General features: G+C 39.9%; 1 protein-coding gene across 1 annotated transcript in view; it reads right to left on the bottom strand.

Moving 5' to 3' along the window:
• lhx4 (LIM homeobox 4) overlaps window positions 1-6047 on the bottom strand; it is a gene marked incomplete at its 5' end in the record, with an annotated part of 8544 nt that extends 2497 nt beyond the window's left edge. Inside the window, 3 exons of the mRNA XM_079651047.1 lie at window positions 1318-1322; window positions 1731-1902; window positions 5969-6047. Coding sequence (XP_079507173.1) covers window positions 1318-1322; window positions 1731-1902; window positions 5969-6047 — 256 coding nt within the window. The remainder of the gene's footprint in view (window positions 1-1317; window positions 1323-1730; window positions 1903-5968) is intronic.
• Window positions 6048-12500: the final 6453 nt, after the last annotated feature.

The following is a 12500-nucleotide window of genomic DNA, read 5'->3' on the forward strand; positions in this document are numbered from 1 at the left end:
GGGGGGGAATGAGGAGGAGGAGGGGGAGGAGGAGGGGGGGTGCCCACAGTAAACACACCCTGAGGAGAACCAATAAAACACTGACTCAGGAGAGGCTTTCAATCACAGCGCCAACCCAGGAAATAAAAAGAGCAAGGTGAAGCCTCCAAATCACTGCTGGGAAACACAGCCTCTGGAAATGTGTGTGTGTGTGTGTGTGTGTGTGTGTGTGTGTGTGTGTGTGTGTGTGTGTGTGTGTGTGTGTGTGTGTGTGTGTGTGTGTGTGTGTGTGTGTGTGTGTGTGTGCGCGCGCGCGTGCGTGTGTGTGTGTGTGTGTGTACAGTGGTGTAGAGTAACTAAGTACATTTGCTCAAGTACAATTTAGTATTAACATGTTATGCTACTGTGTACTTCTACTCCACTACATGTATTTAATACCTTTAGTTACTTCACAGATGTGGATCAATGATGTGAAATCTAATTAAGTGTTAAATCAGGCTTTAGTTCCACCTGGAGTAAATCCACCAGCTACCCTGCAGTATACAAAGTCATTCAAACTAGCTGCACCTTTACCAGCTTTGAGAACACTTTCATGATCAATCATTATAAAACATATCATATATATTATTCTGAAATAGACCAATCTGCACAATGACTACTTTTACTGTCGCTACTTTCACTATATTTTGATGATAATACTTTTCTACTTTTACTCAAGATCTGAGTAGTTCTACTTTTACTCAAGTACAAGATCTGAGTACTTCTACTTTTACTCAAGTACAAGATCTGAGTACTTCTATTTTTCCTCAAGTACAAGCTCTGAGTACTTCTTCCACCTCCGAATGTGTGTATGTTGCTGTGAGTATGTACAGTCACACGCACACACACTCGCGCGCGCACACACATACACACACACACACACACACACACACACACACACACACACACACACACACACACGTGTTCCTCACCACACCATGCTAACGTCCCCCTTGTTGTCCCTGGGGGGGAGCTAACACTGTTAGCTCTCACTGAGTCTCCAGAGCTCTTTAGCTCTCATTCAGGCTCTGAGCATTAAAATCTCTCCAACATGATTTGGTAAAACGCTCCGATCTGCTGATCCTGTTCTGGATGAAAGTCAAACTCAATTTTCTTTCTTTAATGCCAATCGTTTGACGGAAAGAGAGAAAGGGGTTTTGAAATCTTATTTTGAAAGGTGTTGCTTACTCTTTCAATATCAACAGAAAAAAGGCATAAAAGGTGACCTATTATTATTATTATTATTATTATTATTATTATTATTATTATTATTATTATTAAATGAATAATAGAGGATACCATATCTGCAATATTATTAAGCAATTCATATAATTAAGCATAAAAAGTCCATTATGGTAGCATCCATTTATAACAGACTGGCAAAATGATGTTAAACTCAAAATTGACTTGGACAGAATAATTATTCACCAAAATAAAATATTATGACCAGCGTTTTTTTTTAATAACTGTTTTGGTTCAGAAATAAACAATAAAGCTGATAAACCCTTACTGCAATAATACCGGGATATGTCGAAATAAGACGCTGTATTTATGCTAATATGCTAATAACAAGTAGGCTAGCCGTTACAATTTACAAAATACACATAGCCTGTAACAGTTCTGAAGAGTGCTTTTACTCAAGAATCTGAATGCTTTTTCGGCCACTGCAACCATGAACACATATATCTTAATAAAATAAGAAGGAGCCTCACTTGAAGAAGTCCTCCTTGCAGTACACGCTTCCGGCCCGGGAGAAGCATTTGTCCTGCAGAGGAGCCGTGCAGTCGGCGCACTTCAGGCACTTGGAGTGCCAGTGTCGGTCCAGCACCTTCAGGATGAATTTGTCCAGGATGTGTTGACTGCAGCCGGCGCAATGAGGGATTTCTGCGGGGAGAGGATAGTCAGAACACCCGGTAGAAACAGGGGGGATACATGGGTTCATGCAAGCAGAATAAGGACAATGTCATACTCTATATCCGATGTGTTGCAATAAATGTTACACTATATCCAGTTATCTCCAGAGCGTTAATTTCTCCTTCTCTCCCATTTATTTCTCATGCTTTAATATCGAGAGAGCCTATTTACACAGAAACATAAAGATGTGTTTACAGCCACGGTACGAATGGTTTAGCTGTAGACTAGATCCTCAGTGTCTTTTTCTTTTTGCTCTCTAATCCCATTTTTTCTTGACTGACAGCTTTTCTGTAATATCTGGATATTTTTGCACTGGATTTGTCCCAGAATGCATCGTGAAAAAGCACAATATTTCATTAGTAGCCTCGTTTGGTTTCATTTCCTACTTTAAACCCAGACTTGATATATAAAAAACCTTAAACAAATTCAATTAAATGTCATTATGTACATTTTATAAATAGCATTTGGCTATATTTGATATACTCAAAAGCTTGTATCAGCCCTGTCGTTCAATTGTCTGATCAGCCATGTTAAACATATTTTTATCTCATTCCTATTTGGTTTGTTTTTATGTTATTTGTTTCATTTTTTAACACACTTTTGTCTTGTTTTTTCATGATTTTAAACAACGTAATATACGTAGCATTTTTATTTAATTGCATTATCTTTGCTAAACAATAAAAACTCGGTATTCTTTGTTAAATAACAAATACATAAATTAAATAATGAGTGTGGGTCTTTTTGTGTTGGAAGGCTTTGTGAAATATCTCCGTCTCATATGGGTGCTAAACTCGGAGCTTTTTCCCGGCAGTAAAAAGAGAGAGGGACCTACTTTCTGACAAATATATTGACTTTTATTATCATTTTTCGACCAATTTGGTTCCAGCCTTTTAATCTCTGTGTAGGGTATTTTAGTACTACGGTGGCAAAAAGGGTCAAAAATAGATTCAATTTCGTAGTTTTTCTGAAAACACGACCACATGTGCAGCAGAAACATGGCCCGTGTTTAACCTCCCGATTCCTTCATGTTTTAAAGCGATGATCTGCTGCAAACCGCAAATCTTTTAAAGGTGAAATTGAAATGATAACTCAAGGACAGTCTGATGTTTATCCATCTCAAAATGCATATTTCCGCTGCCACCGGGGCCTTCAATATACAACCAAATGCACGCTATATCAGAAACTGGTTCATTTATAACAAGAGTTTAGCCATAATTACACTCAACATTTTAATCATATTTAACAAGGACTTAATCCGGGGTTTATATTGCAGAACAAGGCCTTGTCCTTTCGTTACAAGTATATATTTTTTAAATGTTCTGTAACTAGCTGTGCCTTTTTTTTTTTTTTAAATAAATAAAATGTTCCTTCGTGGTTTCACTTAGTCAAACAGCACATGATATCCGATAATGAAAAATCAATACCGAGGATAAATGCACCGAGCAAACGCCAGAAAACAACAGAGCAAACACACACTCACTGACACACAAACACACACATTCACACACGTATAATATATACACACGCACACACACACACACACACACACACACACACACACACACACACACACACTCACTGACACACATTCACACACGTATAATATATACACACACACACACACACACACACACACACACACACACACACACATTCACACACGTATAATATATACACGCACGCACACACACACACGCATACACGCTGTTCACTGTCGAGACAAAACATCATCCAGCTATAAAGCTCAAGAAGCCTCGTGCTTAATCTGATCACACACACACACAGACACACACACACACACACACACACACACACACACACACACACACACACACACACACACACACACACACACACACACGGTCTGAAGGAACACACAGCTCTCTGTGCAACATGGAGGTCGACCCACACACACAAGCACACACACGCACACACACACACACACACACACACACACACACACGCACACACGCACACACAACGTGGACACGCACATTATCTATATTTAACTAAATGCATTTTCCAATACTAAAAATGCAGGAAAAGTGTATTGCAGCTTTAAATGACAAATACGATAATGTATGACTGATGAAGGTAGTTCAGTCAAAATGTGTTTTGAATGTTTTGATGACTTCATGTTTACCTATAAAAGAATAAGAAATGAATATATTTGCAGAAAATATCCACCCTATGTTGCTTCATTTTGCAGATTTAAAGCAGCATATAAAAAGATCCATAACAGGAAGTCACATTCCTGCACAGAGAGGCAGGGTAACAGTGGCTTTGTTTCACCTCCATAGTGACTGATCCTTATGGAGGGTAGGGGAACATATTTAAATAAGATTGCATTTGATTTGATGTCTTCCTTTTTATTTTGGCGAGAAATTGGAGGCCTTTTAAACATCTGGAGATAAGACCGAGGAGAGCAGTGGTGCTGAAAGGAAAGCAGCTCAATCTTGGCAACGATGTGTGTGCGTGCGTGTGTGTGTGTGTGTGTGTGTGTGTGTGTGTGTGTGTGTGTGTGTGTGTGTGTGTGTGTGTGTGTGTGTGTGTGTGTGTGTGTGTGTGTGTGTGTGTGTGTGTGTATTGGTATCTGTTGCCACTCTCCACTCTTTCAATCCAGTCTCATCGCCTCCGTCACATCAGGAAGTGGAACACGTCAGAAAAAGTCTAGCAGCTAATACGCTTTTTATTTTTTTGTTTAAATATATATGTATCTCGAAGAATAAGTGTATTCTGGCAGCCTCTCATACTTTCAAATTGTGCAGTGATTTGTGGTAATTACACCTAAAGTAAACACTTTATTTCCTGCAGGTTCGTGCTTTTTGGAGCTCTATTTTTACCCTGAGTCAGCAGAGTCCACGGAATAAAATAAAATGTGTTGCTTTTTATTCCTGGAATAATCCAGGTTTTAAATCCAGGATAGAACAGTGGCCCTGCAGGGGGCTGAGTGGCAGGATCTTTATCCAATCTTTTAATCTGCCTCGATTTATCAAATTAAAGAGCATAAGCCGTCCAACATACAGTCTCTGTATTCCCTTTAAATACAGGAAATCTAAAATCACACTAATTATTTTTATTTATTTATCCTGCATTTGTGTTGTTGAATCTAAACAGGCCGGAGCAACGTGATGCAAATAAATAAACATGATTTTAATTTATTTTCTGGTTATTTATAAGCCAAATGTGTCTTTGATTATGCTTTAATATTTACAGGAAAAACGTATTTTCTTAAGCTTATTTTTGGCCTTTAGTAGAAGGACGTTTTGTTATTTTAGGGCTTTGAACCCCTGATCTCACTGCATGATCCTATTTAGTTGTTGTGGTTTCTGCAGGTAGCCGTTTACACTCAGCTCCATCTGATATGCTAACCGTATTTTAATAATCAGGTCAGAGCAGCAGAGATGTTCCTCTTCCATCTTGATTGCAGATTATAAAGGGAGAGATTAACACTCCGGAGGAACAGAAGGTGATGCTCGCCTTTGATGCACGAAAAATAATAACTGCGATAAACACTTGGTTTTATCCTGAATAAAAAGCTGCACAAAGGAAATATTAGTAAATCCTTAATTGTAAAGCATCCTGATTTAAGGTGTGTTTTGACCTGCCAATCAAAGTGTGAGCTTGTCTGCTGGGTGATGACAACTGCGTGTGACCTGTGGACACATTACAGCTGCCTGCAGGGAACAACATGCTTCAAAGTTGAACAATTAAATGCTGTTGCTTTAAAAAAATATATAGAAGAAATCATAAATCTGTAGTCCTTGTTTGCACATCCTCCACCGACTACAGGCTGTGATGTGACGCACGGGATGTCCACCGCTCTGCTTTCATCAGTATTATTATTTAAGGAATATAAGCAGCATGACACATCATCGGCCTGCAGAGACTCTCCTCTCCAGCCTCCTCTCCTCCTCATCCTCATCTTCGGCCGATTTACACTCACTCCCCCCCCCCCCCCCCCCCCGGATCCCTAACGCAAAAAAACCCGGTTGCACACTTTCCTCTTCAATAAGGAGGGTAATAAATGTCTTACGTTGCAGTGGCACTCCGAGGATCTCCGGTAAACTCTTCACGGGACTCTCTGTCGGTAGGACCGCCGCACTTTGCATCATCGTGATCCGCGCGCATACACCCGCAACACCCGTCCTGTCTTCTGGAGAATCAAAAAAAAAAGTATGATGGCTCCTCTGTGTGCCGGTGGACTGGGGGTCGAGGAGGAGGAGGGAGGGGGGGTTCCTTCCTCACTGTCCCAGAATCTGTCCCTGTTAGTCAGTATATGATCCCCGGGGTCTGGGTGTCCGTGCCGTGCCGTGCGGAGCTGTTTTTGGAAATGTTTCCGACGGGCTAACTGCTCCATGCAGCGCTGCAGGGGCGGCTGCGGGCGTGACGTCATCGCCGTGGAGGGCCAATGGGAGCGCAGGAAGAGGAGGCCCCCGGTGGCGGAAAGCATCCTCCATAGGTGATCGGGAGGAGGAGGAGAGGCTCCGGCGGACACTAGTCCCCCGAGAGGCGGGACCTGCATCCCGGAGAGACTTTAAATAGCTCTCAGTGCTGCAGTGGCTCGTGGAGGGGCCGCGAGCCAGGGGGAGAGGAGGGTCCCGCGTGCAGCGTGCAGCCAGGAGGAGCAGGAACTTATTTAAGAGATTTGTAAAAAAAGATCGAGAGTTTTCCTGGCAGATTTCCCTGCTGCGTATTGCACGATCATTTATTTTGAGCCCTTTTGGAAAATATTAATGAAAGTGTTATAATCAGCAAGTGGTCCCATGAGGAGAAGCGGGAACTTTTTAACTTAGGGATTTGTAAAAAAGGAGGTTAGTTTCCCTTGCAGATTCACTGCTGGAGTCATTTCACGACTGTGTGATCATTTCTACAATTATTTTTGACCCTTTTTGGAAAGTATATTCAACATTGGAAGTGGGATGGTGACATACTGAACTATATCACCGAATTAAATTAGATCCATTCATTTAATATGTAATTGTAATTGAGCTACAAGACGTTTATACGCTTAGATGTGGTTGTAATTCTAAAAAATGAATAGGGCAAGCTCAAAGGAAGAGGAGGGTGCAACCAAAACAGAAGGAACTTCTGAGGTCATTGGTCCATTTCTTTTCTAACATTTGGAAAATGTTCAGCATTAAAAAAAACGTGTTTTACATACTGTTGTGCATACTGGCTGCTTACTCATGTTGCATTCCCCAACACCTGTAACAACAATTTTGTAACGTAAAATATATACTTTATACTACAGGTCATTTACTACTGTCATTCTGCTTTGTTTTTTTCTTGAAATGTGTAATTTTTGTATGAATGCCCATGCCCACTTAATACGGTTTTAAAACTGTTTTATTGTGTCTATCAGTGCTGTGTCTTTACTGTAGATTTCCCCTCTAATAAAGGAATTCTGATTCCGATATTAGAAAGTGATACACTGATATCACCAAATGAAATGAACCAAATTGAGCTAGAACTCGTTTCTACATTTAGATGTGTGTAATTGTAAAAAAAAAAAAGCCTCTTATGGTCTGTTGTTTCTCTTAAAAACAGCCTCCTTCCATCACTTTTCCACATGGCACACTGAGCTGTCACTATAGAGCAGAGGCTTTAGGAGACACACGTCTGCGTCACATCCACCTGCACCTGCCCGCTGACACTCCTCATCTCACGGCCGGAGAGTGAGGCTGATTCCCGGGGAGCTGAAGGAGCCGAGTCCCTGCGGAGGGCCGGAGGTTCAGGGAGATGAACTCAGTCTTCGCTTCCAATTTAGATCAAGAGGAGGGAAGAAAAGCAACACACACACACACACACACACACACACACACACACACACACAAACACACACACACACACACACACACACACACACACACACACACACACACACACACACACACACACACACACACACACACACACACACACACACACACACACACACACAGAAATACACGCACACGTTTCACCCGATTTGATTTCATCCAAATTCGTCCTAATTTGGGTAAATGTTACAGATTTTTCGGCACTTTTCATCTAATAATTATCCATTTAAAGCACTTCTATTTCTTTTTGCATTATATGTATTTCTTTAGGCTATATTAATCTTGCATTGTTGGAGGTTGTCAATAGCCATATAACAAACCTAGGAGAAATATAACAAAGCATGTAATAATGGTGTGTATAATCAGAAATATTAGCATATAAATTGTCTTATTTAATATTATAGAATACATTAAAATAATAATATGAATAATGATAATAATTAACAGATTTTTCTTTGGTGGAATAAAAACGTTAAATACAATTACAAATATATATATAGAATATAATTGTTTTGCAGTGTGCAGAAAGTGCGTAAACGCTAAAAACAGTGCCGTATTTTGCGTGTGAAATATCCTCTGTGCTACATCTTGCTGCTGTTTCCCCGTTTATTCCCGAACACACGGACTGCTCATCCATTGTCTCACATCCTTTATATTGTGCAGGAAACACAATCCCATAAGCCGCTGCTTAATGCTCCAAATGTAATTTAGTAAAATGAAAACGCACATCAAGCTGATTAAAAAAAAAGGAGGATGGGATGTTGCAGGAATTTCACGCAACACATTCAAACCTGTAGTTTCTCACACCAGGTGTAGGCCTATACATATGTATGTATATATTATACATGCATAAGGTGCAGGAATCCCCTGGTCTCACTTTATTTTCATTACACACTTCTCCCCTGCAGATCATTCAATTTATCCAACTATTCAATTACTCTGATTGTTGGGATCGCGAGCCCTTTAGCTGCCCTGGAAAACAATGCAGATAAAAATGCTCTTAACCTGTCAGCAAAGGGCAACACTATTAGAATAATTGACGGATGCAAAAACGCAGAAAGAGAGAACAAGTGAGCATCTGCTGCAGAGAGGCACAGAGAATCACCATTTCTCATCATTACAGGAAATGGTAGAAAAAAAGAAACATGTGGATGCATGGAAATGTATTTATAATGCACAAGATGGCATTATATATCGAGATGTGGAAGCACAAATGTATATGTTTAAAGATCTCTAATTGTGTGCTGACCCTCAGCAATAAATCACGTTTAATTTAATAACAAATAGGGTGTTTTAACCTTAAATAATGCACTCAAACACAAGCGAAAAGAAAGAAATAATAATAGTAAAACGGTAAGAAAAAGCTCTTTCTGCAGGAGGTGAATGATTGCACGAGAAATGTTATATTTTGGACCTTTAATTTGACTGCTCCTCACCAATAAATCACATTTAATTTAATAACAAATCCTTAAAAAATGCACTCAAAACCAGGCAAAGAATAATAGTAAAATGATGAGGAAAAAATGCACTTACAAAATGTACTATTTGTAGAATTTCATCCCTAAAAAATGCGCAGAAACCCAGGAAAGGAAATAATGGTGAAATGATGATAAGCTGCTCTTTGTGGGGTGACTGATATTCAGCAGCTACAGTAGGAAGCACCATAACTCACAGCGAGGGTCGCCTCCTGTGCTCCGCGCTGACCCAGCAGGATATAATTAGATCTAATATTTCAGAACAGCACATCATTGACATGTTAGATCCACAGATCCATCTCCACGCACTCAGAAACCAGAAATACTAATATACATGCAGGAGGAGCTCTGATGCAGCACTGACTGTGTGATAATGAGACAAAACATTTCATAATTAATGCATTTATTATTATTTTTTAAGGCTGCAAATTCCGGCTTTATGCTTTAATCTGTTTAATATTATTTCTAATTTTACTAATTTGAAGAGTAAACACTATTGCACGAATATTTTGTGTGCAAAAAAGCACACATTTCCCTGTGTATTCATAATCAGTAAAGGAAATGCATTATATCTCAGGAGGAGCTCGATGAGCCAAAACATCACCTAAAGCATTTATTGTTGGGGAAATATTTTCCAAGGCCAATAACTTTAGTTTATGAGTTCAAACTGTCCTGACTGAGCACACGCACCTGTAACCTTGGCTGCTGTGCTCTCAGTGTTCTGTCTCCCTGGTCCTGCCTGTTGGAGTCAGCTGATAGAGGTGTTATCATTCTATCTTGTTCTGCACAATGTTGATTATTCTCTCTGAACTAAATACACTTGTCTGGGGTAGAGCTCTTCAGAATGGACGTCGCAACTCCACCGTGAAGTCAGAACCTCTGACTCTTTGACATGTTTTGTGAATTCTCCGGCCGAAGCTCCAAGTAAACCATCAGTGTTTGCCATCAAAGCTCCAGCTCTCCCCGTGTCTCCCTTGAGTCGGTGACTCCCCCTGCATTACACAGAAGTTTCCCCCACAGTCATTATTATTTATAATGTGTGCAAATTCCGGCTTTAATATGTTTGGTATTATTTCCAGTTTTGCAGACGCCCACATAGTGAATATCGCATATGCAAAACAGCTGCTGCACATGTCCCTGTATATTTACAATCTATACAAAGGAAATGCACTTTATCTCAGTGACCTTACGTCAGGGAGGATGCTTTTTCCTAGCTTGCAAGATGAATATATAGCAGCAGATCTAATAATTAGATCATGTATTTCAGAAGAACAGCAGTCAGAAATACAGAAGACCTCTCTATCGATATACATATTTATATGCATAAGGAGCTCTATAATAAACTGACTGCTTCACAGTGAGCCAAAACATCAACCATGTAATGCATGTATTACAATTTATAATGTTTTCAAATGCATGCTTGTATCTGTTTACCATTATTTCCAATTTCACAGACGCCCACATATTTAGTATCTAACACTATTGCACGACCATCTTGTGTTCAAAAACAGCTGTGGCACATTTCCTTGTATATTTACGATCAACACAAAGGAAGTGCGTGACACCTCAGTGACTTCCCGTCAGGAGGAGGCTTTTCTAAGAGCTTGCAAGATGAACACAGCAGCACCGCGCAGCAGACACATACCTAATCACCGTGATTCTTCCTCTCTCTCTTCCTCCTCCTCCTCTTCTTCTTCTTCTTCTTCTCCTCTTTTCTCTGCAGGATGATCCGGTGCTCTTGGCGGCAGACAGTCCACAGTGTCCCCGGGATCCAGAGCTCAGAACCGGGCAGCAGCAGCACCGTGTCCCGGAGCGTGTGTTGCAGGAAGAGGAGCAGAGAGAGAGGGAGAAGGGCTCAGAGCTCCGGGAGAAAATTAAATTGCACTTGGGGGGTAAATTCTATTAGGGAATAGTTATTGTCTCCTGACAGCTCCTGTCCATTTGGGTAATTAGGAGGAGAGACTGGGGGAACAAACCGAATCTCTTCCAGTCACAAATGATATTCTCCAATTCCCTGATTGAACCTGACCCTGTCCTGCTAACAGAGAGAGAATCAGCTGCTCTCACCCAGAGCCTGGGAGATGGAGGCTCAGAAAATAACCTGAGACTGTGTTCGTTTTTAAAACGCAAGGGAGATACTTAAAGCATTACATACAGTTTTATCTTTGTTATTATTAGAACAATTGCTATTACTATTGTTATGACTAGTAGGCCTATTATCATTATTTGTATTGCTATTATCATAAATCTTTCTATTTTATATATTTTTTTGATTACATTTTATTTCCTATTTTATCTTTATTTTATAATGTAGTAGTAGTAGTTGTAGTAGTAGTAGTAGTAGTAGTAGTAGTAGACGTAGTAGTAGTAGTAGTAGTAGTAGACGTAGTAGTAGTAGTAGTAGTAGTAGTAGTAGTTGTAGTAGTAGTAGTAGTAGTAGTAGTTGTAGTAGTATTAGTAGTACTGTCAGTAGTAGTAGTAGCAGTAGTAGTAGTAGTAGTAGACGTAGTAGTAGTAGTAGTAGTAGTAGTAGTAGTAGTAGTAGACGTAGTAGATGTAGTAGTAGTAGTAGTAGTAGTAGTAGTAGTAGTAGTAGTAGTAGTAGTAGACGTAGTAGTAGTAGTAGTTGTGTAAGTAGTAGTAGTAGTAGTAGTATTAGTAGTAGTAGTAGTAGTAGTAGTAGTAGTAGTAGTAGTAGTAGTTGTAGTAGTAGTAGTAGTAGTAGTTGTAGTAGTATTAGTAGTACTGTCAGTAGTAGTAGTAGCAGTAGTAGTAGTAGTGTAGTAGACGTAGTAGTAGTAGTAGTAGTAGTAGTAGTAGTAGTAGTAGTAGTAGTAGTAGTAGTAGTAGACGTAGTAGTAGTAGTAGTTGTGTAAGTAGTAGTAGTAGTAGTAGTAGTAGTAGTAGTAGTAGTAGTAGTGTAGTAGACGTAGTAGTAGTAGTAGTAGTAGTAGTAGTAGACGTAGTAGATGTAGTAGTAGTAGTAGTAGTAGTAGTAGTAGTAGTAGTAGTAGTAGTAGTAGTAGTAGTAGTAGTAGACGTAGTAGTAGTAGTAGTTGTGTAAGTAGTAGTAGTAGTAGTAGTAGTAGTAGTAGTAGTAGTAGTAGTGGTAGTAGTAGTAGTAGACGTAGTAGTAGTAGTAGTAGTAGTAGTAGTAGTAGACGTAGACGTAGTAGACGTAGTAGTGGTAGCGGAGTCTCGCACGATCTGGACTCACTGTTCACAGATTATCAGGATCAACAAAAAACCTATTGAAAGTCACTCAAAAAAG

This window comes from Notothenia rossii (genome assembly GCF_949606895.1).
Source record: "Notothenia rossii genome assembly, chromosome: 1".
NCBI classification, from domain to species: domain Eukaryota; kingdom Metazoa; phylum Chordata; class Actinopteri; order Perciformes; family Nototheniidae; genus Notothenia; species Notothenia rossii.